Source organism: Colletotrichum karsti (assembly GCF_011947395.1).
Source record: "Colletotrichum karsti strain CkLH20 chromosome Unknown Scaffold42, whole genome shotgun sequence".
In the NCBI taxonomy this organism is placed as follows: Eukaryota; Fungi; Ascomycota; class Sordariomycetes; order Glomerellales; family Glomerellaceae; genus Colletotrichum; species Colletotrichum karsti.
In genome coordinates, this window is record NW_024065942.1 from 174,316 (window position 1) to 198,053 (window position 23,738).

General features: G+C 53.4%; 4 protein-coding genes across 4 annotated transcripts; 1 reads left to right on the forward strand and 3 right to left on the reverse strand.

Moving 5' to 3' along the window:
- Nucleotides 1-228: 228 nt before the first annotated feature.
- On the reverse strand, nt 229-2,165 carry CkaCkLH20_10713 (MFS transporter; the record flags this gene model as incomplete). The annotated part of the gene is made up of 2 exons (XM_038893427.1): nt 229-1,808; nt 1,910-2,165. The coding sequence occupies 2 exons, from the start codon at nt 2,163-2,165 to the stop codon at nt 229-231; spliced, it is 1,836 nt and encodes a 611-aa protein (XP_038741240.1).
- A 309-nt stretch (nt 2,166-2,474) lies between these two features.
- On the reverse strand, nt 2,475-4,151 carry CkaCkLH20_10714 (uncharacterized protein; the record flags this gene model as incomplete). The annotated part of the gene is made up of 5 exons (XM_038893428.1): nt 2,475-2,694; nt 2,758-2,971; nt 3,035-3,215; nt 3,271-4,005; nt 4,068-4,151. The coding sequence occupies 5 exons, from the start codon at nt 4,149-4,151 to the stop codon at nt 2,475-2,477; spliced, it is 1,434 nt and encodes a 477-aa protein (XP_038741241.1).
- Nucleotides 4,152-5,086: 935 nt separating this feature from the next.
- CkaCkLH20_10715 (uncharacterized protein) lies at nt 5,087-6,490 on the reverse strand (the record flags this gene model as incomplete). Its single annotated transcript, XM_038893429.1, has 4 exons — nt 5,087-5,375; nt 5,483-5,522; nt 5,606-5,758; nt 6,049-6,490. The coding sequence occupies 4 exons, from the start codon at nt 6,488-6,490 to the stop codon at nt 5,087-5,089; spliced, it is 924 nt and encodes a 307-aa protein (XP_038741242.1).
- Nucleotides 6,491-7,007: 517 nt separating this feature from the next.
- On the forward strand, nt 7,008-23,448 carry CkaCkLH20_10716 (PKSN polyketide synthase for alternapyrone biosynthesis protein; the record flags this gene model as incomplete). Its single annotated transcript, XM_038893430.1, has 9 exons — nt 7,008-8,195; nt 11,794-12,796; nt 13,460-13,980; nt 15,689-15,830; nt 15,898-16,166; nt 16,242-16,578; nt 16,633-16,658; nt 16,715-23,210; nt 23,267-23,448. The coding sequence occupies 9 exons, from the start codon at nt 7,008-7,010 to the stop codon at nt 23,446-23,448; spliced, it is 10,164 nt and encodes a 3,387-aa protein (XP_038741243.1).
- Nucleotides 23,449-23,738: the final 290 nt, after the last annotated feature.

Sequence of the window (23,738 nt, forward strand, 5' to 3'; positions counted from 1 at the left end):
GTACAGAAGCAACACATCATCCACCTTAGGGTGGGAGAAACTGCTACTGGTGATTATGATTCTGTAGCGTGCAGGTATTCTGTAGTTGTGCATGGGCTTGATAATGATTGACTTCCGAACAAGTAGAGACGACGTCTCTCTTCCTCTCTTACATAGCTAGGGTGCAGACAGAATTATGTGTTAAAGGTTACACAGCACTACTGAATATCACCATATTTGGACTTTACTCTATGGGAAAATAAAACTGCATAAGAAGCCCACGCCTCCGGCGACGGCAGCAAAGGTGAACGTCGACATGATGGCGTCGTTGAAGACCTGCAACACGAGGACAAGGAGCCCCTGAGGCAAAAAGGCGGGATCACTCAGCTGCGCGGCCTGGCCTGCCTTCGCAATAGCGTCGGCGTGACTGGAATCCAAGCCCGGAACGCCCGCCAGGCCTGTGGTAAGCGTTCTCGCAAAGATGTTCTGCGCTATCGAGATGCCCAGCACGGCGCCGAACGAGTTGGAGAAGGTGATCAAGGCGTTGGAGATGGCGCCATCGCCCGGCCGCTTCGCGAGCTTCTCTGACCGCTGTACCGCGATGTAGGGAACCTGCCACGCAATCCCGAGAGCGGCCCCGGATAGAAGCTGGAATCCCACGACCTTGCCCAACCCCGAGGTGACGGACAGCGTGTGCAACAGACCTGCTCCGACGATGAAGAGTCCAGCGCCGACCCAGGCGTATGGCTTGTGGTTCGATAAGCCGCCGCCGCGGCGCGATGACATGGCTCCGCCGGCCACCACGCCGGCCAAGGCCATGGCTCCGAGGTAGGCTAGGAGGCGGAGACCGGAGGCCGTGGCACTCATGCCCTGGACGACTTGCAAGTAAAATGGCAGGAAGAAGACGTGTGTGAAGAAGCCCGCGGAGAGCCAGGTAATCATCAGCACGCCACCCAAAACGGTGCGGTCTCGGAGGAGACGGAGCGGGATCACAGCTTCATCGCCATTGAACCGCAATGAGAGGACAAAGAAGCCTGCGAGAACGCCGAAGCAGACCAGGCAGCCCCAAACACGCCCGTCTGACCAGGGGTACGTTGTCCCGCCCCATTGGAGGGCCAACACCAGACTCACCATGGCCGGGATCAGGAGAGCGGTGCCTAGCGGATCCATCTTCTGTACTTTTCTGATAAAAGAGAGGAATTTGGAGGCTGGTACCTCCTGGGTGTGTGGTTGCTGAGCAGGGGCTGTTGTTCTCGTCGTTGTTGTTGCTGCTGCTTTGTCTTGCATGTCCTGGGCATCATTCTGCGTGCTGTTGACTGTCTGCATTTCCGTATCCGCCTCCACGTGAGTAGGCATTTGAGGAGACGACGGTTTGGGGATTCGGAACACAAGCAAGATGAATATCGCGGCGACGCCGCCAAGGGGTAGATTGATCCAGAAGCACCACCTCCAGGTCAGATTCGGCGCGTCGGTAAAGGCGCCTCCCAGGAGAGGACCGACCAGCGATGCCAGACCGAACATGCTGGAAAGAGTGCCAAACAGAGCGGGAGTTCTCTGCGGGCTTGCTGCCATCGCGAGCATGTTGATGGCGCCCGAGTAAAGCGCCGCCGCCCCGACACCCGAGACGACACGTCCGGCGATGAGGGCCCTGGAACTGGGAGCGGCGGCGCAGAGGACGGATCCCGCCTCGAAGATGAGTAGGCTTGCGAGATAGATCCATTTGACGTTGAATTGAGCATATGCCTTTCCGTAGGGTAGTTGAAGCGCCGTCGAAGCGACAAGCGAGGCGCTTCGGTACAACCCGGCGTCTTCGAGCGAGTTGAACTCGGCTGTGATACGCGGGATAGCCGTTCCTTGTCTCTGAATTAGACCAGACAGACATCCCAGCATCGCCATGATGCTTGTTCTGAGGATTCGATTAGATACATACCGAGAATTGTGTTGTCTACTGCAGCTGCGAATGCCACCAGGCAAAGACCCAAGGTCAAGGCGCCGACTGCGACGGTTTGCTGCACCGACTTGCCTCTCTTACCGGTGCTGCCATCTGCTTCGAAATCTCTTGTTTCCAATCTCCTTGCGTCCGTGGCACTATCTGACTCGGTGCCACAGACATCTCCTATTCCGCTAGTCGATACCTTAAGGGGCTGGTCGCCCGTCATCTTCTCAGTCGACGTTGTGACAGACATTGCGGCTATCCGGGGTTACGATTCGACGAGCAGGGATGAAGCATACAATGCAATTCATTTGGTAGAAATATTTCTCGCTAGTCTTGATGTGCGACTGCGCATAGCTTACTATGGACTACGGAGGGGGATGTTTTGTCGGTACATTTGAAACCATAATCCACCACCACTCGTGTAAATCACCCGATATGCCAGAAAAGCTTGTGCTGGGAAGTTTTACTCTCTCCCTCGGCTTTCATCAGAAAATGACCGGTTAGATCTGCGGTCGGCTCGTTATGTGTCGGGCGGAGCGTGTCGGCTGCCAGACCGGCCTCACTTCTCCCGTCTGCGAGCCAAGATCTCGGCCTTCGGATTTCCGATCCTCTGGCTCCGGATGGTGAAGTTCCTCATCCCGTCTCCGACCCCGGGGCCGTCCTTCAGCTTCAGATCGTACATGGTCACCAGCTCGGCGAGCACCATTTTGATGAACCATCCGGCATAATGACGGCCGCAGCACGCCTGAACGCCGTAGCCGAAATTAAGCTGCCCCGGGCTGTTTAGAAATTACCGTCAGCCAGCCGATTCTCAAGGGACAGAATGGAAGAAGACTACAAACCCCGAGTATGAGTAATTCAGCGTTACAAGCTGAGATTCGGTCTTGACATCCTGTTTCAACTTGTAAAATCGCAGACAGTCGAACTCTTCAGGATTAGACCACCTGTTGGGGTCGAGGTTGACGGCGTCCGTCATGTATGAGATTTGACTGCCGGCCGGAAAGTGCAGCCCTGTTGAAGTCGTGATCGGTTTCAGAACCATCCTGGTTAGAGTGACTGCGGTGAAAGGTCGTCAGAGACGGGACTCAACAGCTCTCCCAATTGACTATCGTGTCTTACCGAGTGAGGCGGCATGCAGCCGCTGAGACTCCTTCATAAAACTGTCCATCTTTGGCACCTGAGAAAGCCAGGACTTGTGGTCTGTCCGATCAACCCCAGCAAGTTCCTGTCTCAGGATTTCCTGGCACTCAGGATAGAGTGCAATGTCGTAGAGAACTTGCCACAACTTGGTGACCACGATCTCAAGTCAGCATCATCAACCTGAGCTGGGTCTCTGACGAAGAAAAAAGACATACCGTTTCTGAGGTCGGGTGTATGGCGGTAAAGATAAGCTGATATTGTAGTGTCATATGAAACATAATGTCTTCTTGTTTGTTGGCCTGTGTCACGGTGAGGAAGTGGTCGATCATGGTCTGCTCCCGCTTCGTGTTCACATCGCTACCGTAGATTCCGAGTCTGGCTTCGTCGAACTCGGGTCTCAGCTTTTCTGCAAGCCGTTTCTCCTCCTGGCGTAAGTCTTTGTAACCCTTGACGAACCGGTACACCAGCGGCTGTACCCAAAGTGGCCATTTCTGGATGCCTCGAGCGGCCGCCCACACGTAGGCCAAGTATGATACTTGTCCATCGACCCAAGACTGATCTCTTGAGAGCGACTTGCCCACAAATGCACGACCCATAACTTGAGCTGTGAGCTGGCCGGCGGCGTAGCTGACATTGACGGACGTCCATTCCTTCTCGTCACTCTTGCCATCTCCGCCACAGCCGAATATCCGAGAGCAGGCCGCCTCTGTCTCGTCTATCATGGGTTCGATGAAACGAGCACCATTCGTCAGGAGCCCCATTTTGGTGCCCCTGAGAAACGTATCGTTGTTGACACCAAAGCCAGTTGCCCATGACGAAAAGTACTGTAGAACCATATGGCCGAAGGAAACCTCGGTTCTGGGGTGCATACAGAGTTCCTGGATGTGACGGGCGGGCAGGAACACGATGAAGCCATCCGCCGTGATCACCTTGAACGGCTCATCGGGGTACTTTTTCACATGTTATCGACGATCGCACTACAAAGAGCAGCAATACTGTGACATGGACATACCTGTACGAGACCCTTTTTGAGAGTTGATCCGAGGTTTGGCCCGTCTCTCGGTACTTCGGGGCAGTCAAACTTCCAATTCTTCATTGCCTTCGCGGCCCTTATCCGCGTCGTCGTCCACCAGCTGAAAATTGCAACGCAGGTTACATACACCCAGACGGGAAGTATGTGTAATAGCCGCGCCGGCGATTGAGCCGAAATGGATGCCCAGGTGTGGTGCAGGGCACCACCTTGAACAACGGGTTGCGAAACATTTTCCATGGCCTGAATGATTTGCCTGTTCTTCCTCTATAAAACACTAGAGTGTCATGTGCATGGCATGTGAGGTCAAATAGGATCTCCGACAGGTTATATATTGCCTCAAGTGAGGGGGATCACGGCAGCTGTGTGCCCCTAATCGGGACCTTTAGTTTTCGTCAATAAAAGGCTCCGATTCGTTCCCCTTCCTGTCAATTTGACTAAGTTCAAATGGACCCTTTAAACGTTGAACCTTACAGAGCGTCAACTCAAGATAAGACGACAAATGATACGGAATCTTTCGGGTTTGGAAAAAGCGTTTGCTCTGCAGTGGGATATCCATCCATAATTACGACATGCCGCGCAATACGATACTGCCACCCTCATTCTTTTCTAGTCTATTCGAAATCTCGCCATGTCTAAGTAAAACACATTTAACATTCAGTTCTCAGACAAGTTTCTTGATACATGCAAGCTTCCAGGGTGCAATGGCTTAAGGTGTTTGTCAATAAGTACATGTGATATTAACGAACTATGACGGCACAAGCTTCCCCCCAAAAGAAATGGTGTCAGCCTCGGAGAACAGCAATTACATTGCAGAGTTCATCGGCGTCGTTGTCCCGATACTGCAGGAAGTCGATGTACGGTATGGTCTCGGTTTTCGAGACAACGAGCGTCCATGACGCGTCCCTTGGGGTGTGTCGGAGATACGAGCAACTCCCACGAGTACAGTCCTCTTCCGATTTCCTTGTTGAATTGGTTCCCCAAAATCTGAGCCTCAGGGACTAGCTCAAGGCATTCACAAGAAGGCCGCCGTCGATGACGAGCAGCGCGCCGTTCATGTAGGCACCTGCCGCACTCGAGAGCATTATAACCGGGCCCAATATCTCCTCAGGGCGGCCCGGGCGACCTGCGGTTGATCGGGCCGTCGTCTCCTGCGCTACTGGATGCAGTCCCCAGCCGACCCTGTCTGTGGCGGCGATCAGGATTGGCATGTGGTTCTCATCTTTCAGAACACCTGTCATATTTGAAGGAAATATGCCGGGGCAAATGGTGTTCACGCGGATCTTCATCCTGTGAGAAAATGAGTGACCTATTAGGACTACAGGGATTCCAAAGCGGACACGGATTGATATGCTGATGATGACAACTGTATGAAGGTGGTAGGATAAACTACTCACGGACGAAGGAGAGATGAAAGCATCAAGGCAAGCTTGCTCTCTACGCAGAAGTTGTTTTAGCAAATTGAATTGAGGAGGCGGGACGGAACCGGATGGAAGGGGGCTTTACAGGAGACAACATACCGGTGGCCTTTGAAAGTCCGTAAGCTACCGATGTCACAAACCCATCGTTTGTCAGGGCGGCGAGAGATGAGATGACCAAGACGTTTGGGTCGGCGGCTCTGCGCAGCAACGGAACAAGACATGTCGTCATAAAGTAGACTCCGTTGATATGGACTGGACATTCATTTAGTACTCTTTACCAGCCTTCGATCGCTCACATGAGTTTACTGCGGTTCGAATGATCAAAATCCTCGCTTTGCTCCTTAAATCAGTACGCACATCGTCGGTCGCCAAGGAGGAATCTGCCTCAACTTACTCATCGATACCTTCGAGTAACATTTCCTCCATCTCGTCAGCTGTCATGGCGCCAATAGATCAGCCGTAGTTCATGTAAACATTCATACTGAAGATTCCCCTGTTACGGCACGGAATAATCTTCATATTTTGAGAAACATTGAGCTTACCATTGTTCCGGTCTTTGGCGTAGACTTTCCAAAGGGTCATCAACCCAGCGCAGTTGACGAGAGTGTCGACCTGAGATGCGGACAACAGGTAAGAGAATGCAAATGGATCTAACGACAGAGGTATAACGCTTACGCGGGACTCGAGGGCTTTGACCTGCTCGGCTACTTTCTCGCAACCAGCCTTGGTGCCCACATCTCCTTGAAGTACATGAACATCGCCACCAATCTCATTGGCAGCCTTTTGAAGAACTTCCAGACGCCGACCGACGATGTAGACGCGGGAGCCGTTTACCGCAAAGCCCTCAGCTATGGACTTGCCGAGACCCGAGCCACCTCCCGTGACGACGACGATCCTATTCTTTACCGAGAAGAGCTCCCCAACGCCGAGCGGTACCTGTTGGGAGCAGGAGAGGCTATTTGGCAGGAGGTCGTCCTGGTTCATGGTGATTTAGACGCTGGATGATGCGAGAACAATACGAAAGATGGATTTGATAGCGAGAGGCCACTCACTCATTGGACTATGCCGTTCTAAGCGCCAGCCGACGTTTCCCGGCTCCGGTTTAATAGACCGAAGAGCAACGGTACCCGTGCCCCGCTCCGGGTTCACACGTTTAATGGGCCGAAGCGCAATCCCACATACTAGTTTCGCCGTCGAGAAAGATGGCAAAACTTAATGAATCAGTGAGATATAATTCATCGGTACACTAACCGGCTTCTAAAATTGGTTTGTTCGATGGGCAATTGCCGATTAGCCAACCGGCAGTATTACTCGAAGCTCCGGTGGGCAACATCTGGTCGTTCGCACCATCGCGTTTAAGCACAGATTAAGGCTACGGGATTTTACCCGACAGGAAATATTTAAATAAGTCGACCATCTTGTAGTATACCGAGGATGTTATCGGCTACAGCTGCGACCTTCATTCTGCGTTACAGAAGTTCCTCTTTCAAGCCACGAAGCAATGGAATCGGCTACGCTGCTTGAAGTCCCTCTTACAATTACCCGACCACCTCACCAGCATCACTTCTACACCGAAAAGCCGGGGCTGCAAACGGAGACCGACCATGGCATCATTTCCAAACTGACCCCGACTCAGAGAGTCATTGTGGAGTGTTTGGAAGAGAGATGCCCCTTTGTCTCGATTTCCGAAAGCCTTCTTGACAGCGACTTGACACAAATCCTGCAAAATGGCGGCCTGGACAGTCCGGGCATGCTGATATTCAAGGCGAACCTGGAAGCACGGCTATCTTTGAAATCCCCAATACCAATCACATCCCTCCTCCGGGCGCAAACCATACGGGCGCTGGAAACCGAGATCATGAAACTGTCAATAGCAAGCAACCGCGAACTACTGCTTCCGTTCACCACCACAGGAAGCCAGACACCGCTCTTTCTTTTTCCGCCAGGGGGCGGTGAGCTACACTGCTGGATCGAGCTGGTTCGCCACTTTCACGACCGGCCTCTGTACGGCCTCAGACTGCGCGGGTTGCAGCCCGGCGAGAAGGCCTTTGGAAGCATGGATGAGATGGTGAGATGCTTCTTCGATGAGATACGACAGGTCCAGCCGCGGGGGCCCTACGCCCTTCTGGGCATGTGCTTTGGCGGAAACATCGCGTTCGAGGTGGCCAAGGCATTGGAAGCTGTAGGAGAGGTCGTGGCCTTTGTCGGCGGTATTGACAATGCGCCGAACATCCTACAAATGAGCTTCGCCACGCTGCGCTTCTTCATCGTCGACCTACTATCGACAAGACGACTGATCACGCCTTCGGAAGCCAGTCTGCTGAAGAAGGAAATGCGCGACCAGGACCCCGCCTTATTTCCGCGACTGGTGATGCGTAGGTTCCGCACACGCCTCCAGGCTGCCGGCGTGACTCGCGAGAGACTCGAATCCTGGCACCGGGTCTTTTGCGGCACCGTCCATATGGCTCAGGGGTATGTCCCGCACGGCAAGATCGCCAACTACACGTCCTTTTGGGCACATCCCCTGGAGGACTGGGGTGTTTCGAAGGAGGAGTGGGAGACACGCGTTCGGGAATGGGGGTGTTTCGCTGAGTCGTCTTCGTTCAATTTTGTTGTGGGTAATCACTATACGGCCTTGACAAAGGATCATGTCCAAGACTTCAAGGCAGTGTTGGATGACAAATTACAGGTTTGTGGAATATAAAGGTTATGTGTATACATTGTATAAATTATTCCATCTCGTTCTTGCAGCCTAGAACTTGGAAAGTACTTCGCCGACAGCTCTTGACTTGACTATGTGTGTAAAGCTTGGTTAAAAAGGCATATTGGCGCTTATCCTTTTCCGTGGTGTTTTCCGTCGTCGCCTTCAGATTCTTTCTCGTGCCACTGCCGCACAAATCCTTTCCAGTATCGTGCCCAATTTATCGTCAAGCTCGTCGTACGCTTCCTTCGCCTGTCTTGGTAGAGTGTAATACTGGCCAGCCGACTGTGATGTACCACAATAATCATCCATGTATCTCGTAATCCTCGCCCTCAGCTCACGAACACACCTGGCCATTCTCGAGATGGCGCTGATGATGAGCCTGCGCGCCATCACGTCGCAATCTTCTTCGCCGAGAACAACTCGTCCCAGCACGAAACCATTCCCCTTGGCGTCTCCTCCGTTGCCGTTCGGCCATCGATTCAGCAGCTCGTCCGTTGATTGCTCAGAGGATTGTCTACGTCTGCGGCTGATTCGGGCTCCGTAGGTGCTTTGTGCTGTCTCGAGAAGACTCAAGACCGTCTCCAACGTTGATTGTGTGGCGATTAAAGTGTTCAGATCGGCAAAGCAGCATTCACAATCCCGTGTTGTGCGTATGAGATTGGAGAACCGCCAGTCCAATCTGACTATTTCTTCCAGGCCGAGGAATCCGTCATGGTGCTTTTGCTCATAGTACGGCAGGTTCAGGTTGCAAATAGTGTCATCGAACTGACACGAACATGTGGGGGAATTCATTTTCCCGGATCTCGGTATCATGTCCGAGGCTGGGTGACAGAGATCTGGGAATGCCTATGGCGACTTGCATCGGATTTTGTACATTGCCCATCGTAGGTTTGCCTGCTCATAAAAAGCTTCGCGACATTAGCTGCTATGTCTTCATCGACCGTTGAAGTTATCCCATGGTCGACTAAGGCCTCAAGTCCCCTTACTTTGCTCATCGGTAAATGTATGTCACAGGCCGGTCCGAACAGTCCACTACGATCCGGAGAACAAACTTTGGTAGTGAGAACTCTGCCTGGTCATCCTGTGTCCTGCGCTGTTGGCCAGGACCACACCTAGTTGTATTGTGACAAGGTCCTGGCGAACTCTCCTGGCGATGCTGCTGATACAGTGGCACAAAGACTTCCCAATCGAGCAATATGTGTTGTCGAACTTTACACTCCCGCCTCCTGCTGACGCCGGCGAACTTTGGTGCCCGTAAGCTGATGAGCAGAGTCCGCATGAAGCCACGAGAAAGATACCGGTTAAGGTGTCTGCTAGCGTTAATCTTGCTTGAATTGTTTGAATGAAGATGGGTGTGTTGGCTTGCTACGTATGGTGGGAGAGTCAAGGGAGTCGAGGTGAGGGGTTCTTACTTTTGGGCTAGCGTTTGATCTGGATCTAGAAGTACGGAATACGGGCGTGAGCTGGCGAAATAGGCAAGAAAGCTGATGTGGTATCCTGGCATCAAAAGCTTTCCTGACTGGGACCCTTGTGTTGGTGGGAATAGTAGCTACCGGAGGTAAGTAACTCCTCAGATGCCCGATGTCCTAAACCGAGACCGAAGTATGAATGCATACGACTAGGGGTTACTCCATTGAATTACGCGGCGTATGGCAATTGCCGACTTGTGGATAATCACGGATACCATGTATGCGGGAATTCGGGAGATGACCCAATGCTTTCGAATAGACCTTCGTGTGACACAACGCTACTACTATGCGGAGAGTTGCAAATGGAATCAGTTTGCCTTTCACCTACCAGTGTGCGTATCTTCAGTAGCGATGTTTGACGGCCGTCCTGGCACCTGTGAACTGACCGTTGACTCAGTTCACATCCGCATGACTCCCTGCAGAAATCAAATACACTTCTGTTCCTGAGGTACAACAATTGCTATGCCGTATGTAAATCAATACATCTACCCTCATCCTTTTCGTTCATTCGACTTTTCGCCACATACAACGAGTATAAATTCAACGTTCAGGGCAAATAGTCGGACAAGTTTCTTGATAAGCTTCTGTTCCTGAGGTACAATTTCCTATCCACAAACCCAAACTTCTATTATATACACAACTACATCGACAGGCTAGTCAAGGTCTTCAGCTATAGTCCGAATATGGGAAAGAAACTGCGCGTTTCAACAGTAAACATGCATTCCTCGTAGACAGGAGAAAGGGGGCTCAGTTGACCCTGCCAAGGCGTGGGCGGGCGTACACGAGGCCAATGTCCATTGAAGGTTGAAGCTCATTAGTCTCCTTCTGGTGAGTCTTATTGCAGCAGTGCAGCATCGCACAAGACCTGAGGCTCGAGGTGAGCCAAGCGGGGTGACTTCGTGAGGGCTTCCGGAGTGGAGGTCTCCGGAGGGCTGCCGGAGCGGGGGCGGTTTGCTCGAAGTTTCGATAAACTCCGTCGGCGTCCAACGTGCTCGCTCATATCGGAGTTGCGGTTAAAAGGGTGTTTCATTGTTCCAGATCAAGTCATGTCCCAAGCTACAAAGTTACTATGACACATGTGGGACTGGTATCACGACTCTAATCACTGCACTTTCGCCAGGGTGTAAAGATGAAGTAAAGGCTCTACCTACATATGTCAGAGCCGGGGACAATGATCCAAGGCATGGTACCGCGGTATGTCCAGGACCGGCAAGTCGTCCGCACTCAACTTCGGTACGCAAGTCTGACTTATGGGATTCCCGTACTATCGGTATCATGACACGTTCCACAGGAGAGTCCTAACCGTGGACGCGTTTGCGTGCCTGTGCTTCTTGACTCCTCATTCCGTGCATTCTCGACGTAAGCTACCAGGTTCACGTGCATGTTGTGGCCAGTGATAATGGAGAGGTGCCCATTTAGTTCTGCGTAAGTTCGTATCCTTACATGTACACGCTCTAGTCTTCCAGACTGGCGCTTCAACCTACGCAGAATCCATGGAACGACAACACGATGCAGAAACTGGCGGTGAAAACGGTAGCGACATGCGGTCCCAGGTCATCGAAGAAAGGTCACCAAAGCTGAGAGCATCATGTGACTCTTGCACGCGCTCTAAACTTAGATGCGATCAGAAAAAGCCCTCGTGCGGTCGTTGCAGAGATCGCGACGATGTTTGCAACTACAGCCGTATGGGACGTGTCGGACGGCCGCCACGCCTGTCATTGTCAGGCAAATCGGTTGCTCCACCCTCTCAATCAGCAGGACACCGACAGTCCATCATACGAAACAAGAAATCAGCTCGAACACCGACTTCCCATGGGTTTCGTGCGAGTCCTGATGTGGAGCAGACCTCGGATTCGAGATATGAGGAACCTGACAGCGGACAGCATACCGGAAATAGAATTCGAGGAAACAATCCCAACCACTGTTCCAACAGAGACGGTGCAGCGGACTCTAACGCAGATAACACAGAAAATGATTGTATCTCTGTTTGCCCAGGTTCTTCACCAACTCAGCGGTCCCTAATCTCACATCATGACGGGAAAGATGCGCCGTCTTGGCTGGATCCCGCTTTGAAAGCAGCACCGCAAAGAAAATCAGTTAAATCACCCGCAAAGAGCACGAATCTGTGTTCAGGAGTTGGCGGTGAAGCCTTTGGCCAGGAAACGGATCTAAACATCAGCACCTTTGACCACATCTCAGCATCGAAACCGACGTCGACCAGGACAACTTCGTTACAAGATGCCAGCTCGGACAGCATGGACTTGGAGCTCGAGAGCTTTATGAATACCGACTTCGACTTTGACATCGACGTCGACGTCGACATGATGATGCACCTCGACACTTCCACAGACCAGCAGGTAACAATACTGCCGACTCCTTCACAAGTCGAGGTGCCGACGAAACCGCCATCATCCATCGTTGGGCAGCTCGAGGACGCCTGGGAACGGGTCAAGTCTGGAACCTCGGAATTGCAAAGCATCATTGGTGCCATTGTCCCAGGACGCAGCTGCTCATCATCGTCCGGCAGCTATTGTCCCTGTCCAAGTCTGATAGGCAGACTTCAGCTGTTCGCCTCCCACTCGAGACTGGCGCCACACGCATGTATCATGAAAGACCGGGCTGCTGATCGTCGGTCGCAAAGCCGGCTACCCTTGGACCTTCTGCTTTTTCTCGACGAGGTCGTGTACCAGACCATCTCGACCGTGTTATCGTGTGGAGTCTGCAGCAGGGAGCCTCGCGTGCGCCTCACGCTGTACCTCCACGTCGACTGGTTGGCTGATGTATTGAGGGGCACGTTGGAGACGGACCTTTTAAGATCCTCGTCATCACATAAAGGGCTTGAGGCTGTCAGGACAACACAGCTGGGTGCTCCTTTGGCAAGTACAGTCAGTTCGGACAAGGATGTAAACCTGGCATCGAAGACAGGCATGAGGAAACAAGATGACATTAAGGATGACGGCGTGGAACGCGACTGGGAATACGAGACGAACCGTCTCCAACTCGGATCTTTCAGTTTGGAGGGGGAGCTCTGGCAGATTTGTATCCGGGAACTCCTCAAGACGCGGCTCAACCGTCTTTCCCGAACAGTGGAACGGATACGCGGAGGCAGAGATAGAGGTGACCATCATGACGGAGTCGGCTACGTCAGGACCGGTGCTTCCTCGTCGTCATTGGACAGGGTCCTGGTAACTATGACAGCGGATGTTTATTCAAAGATTGAGTTTCTGTTTGGAATGATGGAGCTCTGGGAGGCATGAAAGTAAGATACCTTCGCTTTCAGGCGTTCGGGCCGATTCCCTGGGTGTCAACAAATATCCCGATCCCGATGTACTGTTCGTGATTAAAACCTGGGTGAAGGCGTCAGCGATCCTCGTTTTCGCAAAGACAGGAAAAGATCAAATCATCGCAGTCATAGACGTCTCTAAAAGCCTGTTACTCCGTCGATAATTACATAAGTTCTTAACGTTTACTTCAAATCCTGAAAAGCTACTTGAAGTGCTCGACTCGTGCGCTTGGTAACCAGGCTTCTGTATGTGTACATAAGCGGCAGTTAACCAAACTGTTCACTCGCTCTCATGATCGAGCAGCAAGACTAGCCTATAAAGGACACTGCCGAGGTCTAGTTCAAGCGGTTTCAATCACGGGTCAGGCCAAAGCATGAAACCCTCAACCGACATCGTCCAAGTCTCCTACCACACACATAACATAGCCATAGGTAACAAACAGATGCCCCTATCTCATGGATTCTGTCACAGTACTGGCTGATTTTGCGTGTACCAGTCACACTTAACTCGCCATCGAATCTCAATGCTCTCTCTCAGACACTCGTTCATCAACTTTGCGCCGTTCTCCGTTACCTCGATAATGCCGGCGCAGGGGTAGCAGCAATTGTGCTGACCGGGTCATCGGCGGCCCGATCCTTCTCGTCTGGATTCGACATCGCCGAGCTCGAAGAGCTAACCGCAACCGAAGCCATCGCAAAGCTGAACACCCTCCTCGCTACAGTCGAGGGGCTTTCCGTGCCGGTGATTACCGCAGTGTCCGGGATTGCCTTCGGCGGCGGGTGCGAGCTGGCCCTGGCGTGCGACGTGATTTACACCACTGCCGATGCGCGCTTCGCTCTCCCCGAGGTCAAGCTGGGTCTGATACCGGCGGGTGGAGGTTTACGGCTGTTATCCAAGCTAGTTGGGCCGGGGAGAGCTGCGGATCTAATATTGACGGGGCGGGAGTGGACCGGGACAGACGCCGAGAGATGGGGGATCGCAACACACTGTTTTGATGATCGTGATTCTTGTTTGGCGGTAAGTTGCTCGCTTACTTCATTGTGTTGGCCTCTGGAAGCTGTGTCTCATTGGGATGTCATATTGTTATCGCTGACGAACTATTTCGCTTCGAACCGTGAACAGGGTGCAGTTAAATGCGCAAAGACCATTGCCGCCAATGACTTTTACGCTGTCAGGGCAGCTAGGAGACTGATGAGGGCTTCGAGAACCACCGCCACGAGCGAAGTTACGCACATGGAACAGAGAGAATTTCAGGAGCTTCTTGGAAGCGAGGGGCATCTTGAACGGCGAGCCGCCTGGCTGAGTGGAAGGAAAGCAAAGAGGTCGGGCTCAGATAATTGATGCTGTCAAATGACTTCCTTGCCACCCTCATTACTGCATCATGAGCTAGGAATACGGTGTTTATGGGTGGTAGAGTATTTAACATGTGCCTGCAAGCTAGGAGAAAGGCCAATAAGGCGTCTTGCTGTCACCAGTAGTGTGACTATTTGCAAACTGGTCTCACCCCTTGATGGAAGTAAGTCCTCCTTGATGTCATCAACTTATACCCGGAGGTTGCAAATGATCAAATTAATTTCTGTCATATACCGTGAAAAATGGCTTGCTCGTTATGGGAAAAGGATATAATCTAAATATTGGACTACGTGATGGTATAGCCGGGCATTTCTAGAAGCCGCAATGTAGAGATATTCCATACTTCTTACTTGAGACACATTTGGATTTTTTTTTTTCAACAGCCTGTGGTAAGTCAGTCTCTGGTGCTTCCTTGCTCAGGGTACATTTATCGGGGATATATCTTCAGGAGGAAGTCATCCCCAGTACGCTCGAGCCGATGGCCGATGCAAGAAAACTACCGCAAAGATGAGACTTGCTCGGTCCAGTTTGAATTAACTGATACTAAGTTAAAATCACCCTTCATCTCAAATAACGTAACTTAATCCCGCGGTTGCTTTTACGGCAGTTCATCGCGGAATTACTCATCGGATATTTCCTGCTTCGCGGATCCCGGCAACCAGGACGTGGGTTTCACATTACCACCGAAATGAGCCGCAAGGTGTATTGAGCCGCTACACACACAATGACAGTCACCATGAAAGTTTCCGGTTGACTATGGGAAACACTTCATAGGTGTAAGTCGGTCTGAACCAGCGTCTATACTAAATACATCGAAGGACTGTCTTTCCGAAAACGACACCTTTTTCTTTTTACCTTTGTGTATACATGTGACATTCAGTTGCATCAGCTGAAGCCTCATCAATTATCAAGAACTATGTCATTTTCGGTAGCAGACAGGCAGCGAGAGGCTTGGTGTGATACCCCCGGTATCGACTCGGCCTCAGACAGCGCTCTAGGCACAGAAAGTAGTCATGGCAGATCACCAATCTCTGCTATCGGGTCGCCATGGCCCCAGGACAGAAACACCGATGAGCCCGTCGCCGTGATAGGCATGGCTTGTCGGTTTGCGGGGGCGAATTCGCCGTCAAAGTTGTGGGACATGGTCAGCTCTGGCAGAACCGGCCACTCGGCCGTCCCCGAAAGAAGTTGGTCCTCTGAAGCATGGTATCATCCCTCAAGACATCGTGCTGGCGGCGTAAGTACAAGTCTTTGCAGAAAACAATGCGGGATGCTTCACTTCATATGTTCCGTCTTTAATTGCCCTCATTGTGGGATTACGGGGCTGTAGATAGCTTCATATACACGGGTGCAAGGCTGACTGCAGGACTAGATCTGCGCAACATCGGGTCATTTCCTGGACGATGTGTCCGGTTTTGACGCCCCGTTCTTCTCCATCACAGCAAACGAGGCTGCGGCCATGGACCCAATGCAACGGCTGGGTCTGGAGATTGCCTATGAAGCGTTTGAGAACGGTAAGTCAATGGCTCAAATCCCGAGTCTTGGGGCAGATATAACTAAAACTTGCTGTTTCTGGCACAGCTGGAATTCCCATGCAGAAACTTGCCAAAAGCACCACGGCTGTGTATAGCGGGGTTATGACGAACGACTACCAGATGCTGGCCGAGGCCGACCCGTACCGGCTTGGAGTGAATTCTGCGGCCGGGACCGGTAGAGCCATGCTATCGAACCGGATATCGTGGTTCTTCGATCTTCAAGGTCCCAGTCTTACTATCGACACGGCCTGTTCTTCAAGTTTGTATGCCGTACACCTTGCCTGTCAGTCGATACGGATGGGCGAGTCTGATCAAGTAAGAACCCGCCGTGTTACTGGTGCAAATGAACACCACTTAGGGTCATTCAGGCTAATTGCGATATCTCATTAGACGCTGGTGACGGGACAGAACCTCATCTTGAACCCTACACTCTACTCTCAGCTCTCAGGCATGCACATGACCAGTCCTGATGGTATCAGCCACTCATTCGACGCGTCAGCAAACGGATATGGGCGCGGAGAAGGCATCGCCGGTCTGGTGCTGAAACGTCTTTCTTCCGCGCTTGCCGACGGAGACGTGATCCGGGCCGTGATCCGGGCGACAGGCGTCAATTCGGACGGAAAGACGCCCGGAATCACTGTGCCGAGTGAAGATGCCCAGGCCGAGTTGATACGGAGGGTGTACGAGAGAGCAAACTTAGATATGGCACGAACCGCCTACTTTGAAGGTAAATACGCCTTCCTTTGAACACTCAAATCGGCTCACTGATACGTGGAAACAGCACATGGCACCGGAACACCAAAAGGAGTAAGTCGAGTCGCTAAGGCTTTACGGTTGCGAGGTCGAGGCTGATCATAACGTAGGACCCGATCGAAGTACGCGCCATACGCGCGACGATCGCTGCTGCTCGAAAGCTTCACGACGTGGGTCCGTTGTACGTAGGCAGTGTGAAGCCCAACATCGGCCACACCGAAGGCTGTGCCGGTCTGGCAGGCCTCATCAAGGCGGTGCTGTGTCTTGAATCCGGCGTGATCCCGCCCGTCGCCGGCCTCCGCACGATCAACCCGGAGCTGCTCGAGCCCGGTTCAGATCTGACCTTCCCGATCGCCGCCACCCCGTGGCCAAGCACGGAGCTGAGGCGGGCGAGTATCAACTCGTTTGGGTTTGGAGGCGCAAACGCACACGTCGTTCTCGATGACGCCCGACATTATCTCGAGGAAAGCCAGAGCAACGGGCGACACATCACCAGGGCTGCTGACGAGGTTACCATCTCTTGTGAACATCGGACCACCAAACCCGCGCTTAATGACGAGGACAACGACGAGGCGGAAGTTTGCCAGATGCTATTCGTTCTGTCGTCCTTCGACCGCAAGGGCCTCGGACGGAATGCCAAAGCTCTCGGGGCTTTCCTAGCCGAGCATAAGACAACAAGTCTGACATCGTTGGCTCACATCCTGGCGGTAAAGAGAACGGCTCACACATTCCGCAGCTTCGCCATCGCGGGCACTCGGGAGGAGCTGGTATCGAGGCTCTTGACCGGCAAAGACAACCCAGCACCGCCGGTCGAACTCCGTTCCTCTCAGAACAGGCGCCTCGTTTTCTTGTTCACCGGCCAAGGTGCCCAGAGACCGGGCATGGCGAAGGAACTCCTGGCCAGCTGCCCCGTGTTCCGAGCAAGTATCGCAAGCAGCCAGAAATATCTGCGGCGCTTGGGGTGTGTTTGGGACCTTGCCGATGTACTCGTCTACGCGAAAGCCGAGACCCTGAACGACGCAAGGTATTCACAACCGGTTTGCACCGCGGTGCAGATTGCCTTGGTCCAGCTTCTCCGGCATTGGGGCGTGGTCCCGTCGGCAGTGATCGGCCACTCGTCCGGAGAGCTCACAGCGGCGTTCGCGGCCGGGGCCGTCTCTCACGAAGACGCTATGCGCGTGGCCTACTATCGTGGCTTCCTGGCTACCAAGGTCTGCTCTCTGGTGGGACGGCCCGGTGCGATGCTCGCCGTTGGTATGTCCGAGAAGGACGCCAGCCGGTTCCTCGCAGAGAACTGGCTGGATCACGATGTCATGGTAGCATGCGTCAACAGTCCCAGCAGTGTGACGCTTTCGGGTCCATCCACTGCCATCTCCCAAGCCGAGGAGGCCTTCTGCAAAGCTGGACATTTCGCTCGGGCGTTGCGCACGGGAGGTGTCGCATACCACTCGCCTGATATGAAGGTCGTCGGTGACGAGTTCATCCGCTGCTTAGGCCCGTTGCGGTCCTCCCGGAATCGGTGCCTACAAGTGCCCATGTACTCATCCGTGACGGAGTCCCGGGTTACAGATGCCGGAACGTTGACCGCGGCGTATTGGCACGAGAACATGACTTCGCCGGTCCGCTTCGCCGGTGCCATGCACAATCTCCTTCTCTCCCTACGGGACCCGAACACGCCCGAGTCCTCTCCCGGCCTGCAGGACTGCACCGTTCTGGAGATTGGACCTGCAAAGGCGCTCGCCGGACCGGTTGGCCAGATCATGAGTAACATGGACGTGTCTCAGAGGCCTGAAAGCATCCGATATCTCTCGATGTTGTCAGCCAAGGAAGACTCATGTCTGTCTACCCTGACCGCTGCCGGGATGCTCTGGTCTATTGGCGTGCCCATCGACTTGGACAAAGCAAACGACCTGACTTCTCTCGACCACCAGCTCCAGCTTTCGGAGCTACCTCTTCTACCCTCATATGCATGGAACCACGACAAATCATACTGGCACGATGCCATGCCGGCTCTGGTCGGTATCCAGGGGGACAATACCCCTCGCATCGATCTTCTCGGCGTACCCAAGTTGCCAAGAAATCCCTTTGAGCCGGCATGGCAGAACGTGGTGCGAACTAATGAGCTTCCCTGGCTTGCCGACCACGTTGTCGATGGAGCGGCGCTGTTTCCTGCGGCGGGATACCTCGCCATGGCTATCGAGGCCGTCCGCAGTCTCGGTCGAGAGCGGAACCAGGCTTTCCACGGCATCGAGCTCCTGGACGTCAAGTTCGAGAACAGTCTCGTCGTCAGCAAAGACACGGAAGACGTGAACCAAAAGGGGCAAAGCATCGCCTTGACGTTGAAGCCAGATGCACACGATGATTGGGTGTTCGAGTTCGCCGTCTACGCAGTTTCACCCGTGGCCGAACAATGGCGAAGACTTGCCGTGGGCACTGTCGTCGGCATCATTGCCGAAAAGACGGTTGAGAATGAGCCTGCGGGTTTCGAGCAGCAGGAACGGGAGAGACAGTGGCACGATGAGCAGCGTCCTCGTCTGGAAAATATCAAAAAGGCGGCCAAAAAGCACGTCGATGTGGAGGCGTTCTATGCCCATCTTGCCAGCATCGGCCTAGAGTACGGACCGACGTTTCGAGGGCTACACTCCATCCGCTGCGCAACTGACATCGAGCCTCAAGGACACTCGAAGGCCTTTGGAGAGTGCGTCGTGCCGGATTCGCGGTCCGTCATGCCCGAGTCTTACGAACACGACTACCTCATCCACCCGGCCACCCTGGATAGCCTCTTCCAGCTCGTGTTTGCTGCGCTGCAGTCCGACTCGCATGGAGAGATGAAGCTGGCTGCAGTGCCAGTATCAGTCCGCCGAGTCTTCGTGGCAAATACGGTGCCGCGTATCTCGGGTGCGCGCCTCGCCGGGACAGCTGCTTCGAAGCGGCTCGTCGATGGGGAATCTGAGTCGGAACATGGCGTTACTACGTTCTCCGGAGACCTCACGTTCTGTGACGCGGGGTTCGACCGGCCTGCTGTTCTTGTCGAAGATATTCTGCTTCGACAGATACTTTCCCCCACGTCGTCGAACCCTGCCGACGGTGAGAGAGAAGTTGACCACGCGGAGGATTCCTCCTTTTACCGGACCGCTCAGATGGTGTGGAAGGAAGATATCGACCAGCCATTTAGCAGATGGCGAGACCGTATCCTTCAAGAGTCCTCCTTGACGGCAAGGGCAGCTTTCATTCTCGATCGCGTTTGCCACAAACGGGCGCATGCGAAGATCTTGTGTCTGGGACTCGATGATTCCTGGGATGCTTTCCACGGTCAAGACGACTCCTGTATGGCCAAGCCTGAGAATTGCACCTTCTTCAACACTTTTCAGGACTGGGAGGACAAGCTGGGATCCCAGAGCCAACAATCTCCGGCTTTCAACAAGTACGACCTGGTCTTTCTCAATTCTAGCGCCCTCGTCGAAGAGGAGCCTCGTGTCCGGAAACGTGTACCTCAGTATGACAGGATACTGTCAGAACTTGCGGAAATGTGTGTTACCGATGCATGGTTTACCATCATTGGCAACGATAAGAGCAACAAGGCAGTGGCTAATCAGCTTCCGGAGGCTCTTGTGAAGCTGTCGGGTTGCAAGATCATTCTGCTGTCCGAGTCATCTATAGACCTGTTGTCGGGTCATGATAACGTCGCCCTCGCCGGACCACGTCCAAGAGGCGCTCCAGGTACAGCGGGAGAGCTCGGAGAGGCAAGACTGCTGCCGAAGCTGTGCCAGGACGGCGTACTCATCATCGGGCCAAAGGATGACGGTAAACCTACGCACTCTTCCGCTGGCTTTCGTGACAATACTCGCGAAATGCTCATGAACAGCTTCTCGTCACTTGGAATTAAGTCTTGCTACATGCCACTCGACGAAGCGGTTGCAGCTCCCGGCAAGTTGGGAAACAGACCGATTGTCTCCCTGGTCGAGGTCGGAGCATCATTTGTCTACAACTGGTCCAGCAAGGAACTGGAGCAATTCCGCACACTGGTATCCTCGGTGTCATGTATCCTCTGGCTGACAACCGGTGGCTTTCTGGCGCCGTCGTCGGAAACAATGCTCCAGTACGCGCCGATAGTAGGCCTACTCCGGACCATCCGAGCCGAATTTCCAGACCTCGCGATACCCCTTTTGGATTTCTCGACTCACGACCGCCCTGAGGAAGCGGCGAACATGATCCTGGAAGTTCTTCATAACAACTTGATCCATCTTGCGCGGGAGAGCGGTAGCCAGATCGGCTCTCTAGGCAAGCAGACAATGCCGGAAAGCGAGGTTTCTGAGCTAGACGGGCGTCTGTTTATTCCGAGGGTATTAGCCCACGGCGAGTCCGACCGGTTCATCGCCAGTGAGACATCTACCCGTCAACCAGTACAACTCACTCCGGCTGGTAAATGCAAACTTAAGGATATTGGAGTGTCTGTCCAGGAAAGTCCCGAGCTCTGGGTCAGAGCCGGCGACAGCCAAGGGAAGGCCTACTGGGTCACCCGAGACCATGAGAAGAGCAACCCGCTGGACGCCCGCAACTCGTCCATCAGGCTTCAATACGCAGTCACTCACACGGATGATTTGGTGGAAACTGTTCATGAAAGTCCCTACAAAGCAGTCATGGCCCAACAAACCCTTGGTGTCGTGGAGACTTTAGCGGAAGGCCGGAACAAGGACATATTTGACAACGTCGTCAGCCCAGGGGACGTCGTTTTCGGCATCACACACACTCCCGTGCGGCCAATGTTCTTCCAGGACATGGACAGCCTAGTCCGGGTGCCCGACTCCCTCATGAAGTCGTCAGCCGCGGTGGCGTACTGGCTTTTCCCGCTGTCCACGGCTTTTTACATCCTCTCCGAGGCAGCTCACATTTCCTCCGGGGAATCTTTGCTCATCGACGTCGGCAATGACACGGTTCTTCAGGAGAGTCTTGTACAAGTCTCTAAGTGTCTCGGCGTTCGTAAAGTCTTCATCTGCGCAGACGAGCCGTCTCCGGAATCGGACTCGTCAGTCAACGACTCTGCTGTGAGGCTCCCCCGTCTCAGTCTCACATCCGCCAGCTTGATCCGGCAGGCTACAGGAGGAGTCAGTGTTGTCATATCTACGTTGAACAACCTCGGCAATATCCGCCGCTTCCAGATGGTCTCGACGGACGGCGTTCGTGTGGTGGGAGTGAATCGCTCGAGGCAAAACGAGGCTCTAAAGTCGTCTCCTTTCCTGAAAAGGGTTACTCAACTCATCGATCTGCACGACACGGTGGTCTTTGATTTGAAGCACAACCTTCCTTTCCGAACAGCCCTATGGACCGTCTTACGTTGGATGGAGCTGGGACGCATTACCGTTGCCCAACCCCTTCGACAACTCTCGACCGCGGATAAGGCACTCGTAAAACCCTTCACGTCCGATGCGGTATCGCCGGGGCGTGGAGCAACAAAGAGAGTGCTTCTTTCGCTTACAGCATCCGATGTGGTGATGTTCCATCGGCTAATTTCGACTCCGACGATGCATCTGAACAGCCACGGGAAGACTTTAGACCCAGAGGGCACTTATATCATCTCCGGCGGCCTCGGAGCCCTGGGTCTTCCGCTGGCAAACATGCTCTGCGATCTCGGGGCGCGAAGACTTATCCTCCTCTCGCGTTCGGGAAAGCCGACCACCACGGACGCCGTATCTGCCCTCAAGGAGCTGGCGGCGAGAGGTTGCTACGCGGAGATCGCGCGGTGCGACATCACTTCAAAAGACCACGTGGAAATGCTCGCCGAACAGCTCCAAAAACGTCAGGGCTTCCGTCTGCGCGGGGTGATTCAATCCGCTATGGTGTTGGCCGACAGCACGTTCTCCAACATGACCATGGACCAGTGGCGGACGGCGACTGGGCCTAAGATCCAAGGTAGCTGGAATCTACACAACCTCGCGACGCACCTTGACGACAGAGAGGGAGGTGCCGGGCTCGACTTCTTCATCCTCTTGTCTTCTGTGTCCGGGGTCATTGGAAACAGTGCCCAGGCGAACTACTGTGCCGGCAACACGTTCGAAGACGCGCTGGCTCATTTCCGGCGCGCCAACGGGTTCCCGGCTACCAGTCTCAATATCGGGTTAGTTTCGGATTCAAGCCACTTCGGCAAGGGCACCATGGAGAGTTACAGCAACGTGGAGAAGTATCTGGCCATGTTTGGACATCTTGCCCCCGTGACGGTCACGACGCAGGAGGTGATGGCGAGCGTCAAAATGGTTGTCACACAGTCCATGTCCATTTCCAGCCGGTCGACTACATGTGATGGCGGCCCAGCACAGCTGATTGTGGGAATCTCCAACCGCATTCCGCGTCACGAGGACCTGTTGAACAGGTGGCCGATGGACCGCAAGTTCGATCACCGCGCGTCGTCGAGCGTGGCACGAGGCTCAAGCAATGGAGTCGGCCGGCAGAGCAGCGGGAAATCCAAAATCGACGAGATGATGGCTTCTGCGAAGGATATTGACCAGGCCAGACGGTTCGTCGAGGAGGTGGTCAAGGAGAAGGTGGCTCAGGCCACGGGCATGGAACCTGACAGCATCGATGCCGAGAGGAGTTTGCTGGCATACGGCAGTATGTGATAACTTCCCTGAACTCCGAGATTGGACTTTACTGACACCAAAGTATAGTTGACTCCCTCAAGGCGACGGAGGTACGGAACTGGGTGAAGAAGAACTTCAAGAGTGAGCTGTCCGTGTTCGATATCCTCTCACCGGCGCCGATCTCAACATTATCTGCGATGATTACAACGCGCAGCAAGATGTTTGATGTGTTCCGTGACTCGAAGGATGCTTCAGTTGTCACTTGCTAGTTATGCATGTATGGGTGCTTTTGCCATGGAATTTAGTAAGAATGGTTTGGATCTTGTGTAAAGTTGAGTGTAAGGTTTCTTGGTTTAGTATTAGATGAGGATAAATGCGAGTCTCTTAGAGAACGGTCCATTCAACCCCTGACGACGAGTTTCTCGGCCCCATTGAGGCGTTGCATACAGTGACTGTTCGTAGTACCATCAGGGGTATTTTGTTGTTGATAGATTAAGTGTAATAATTCAATGTATTTAATGAGTGATGATTATAAATATCTTCAGAATCTGTCAAAAGA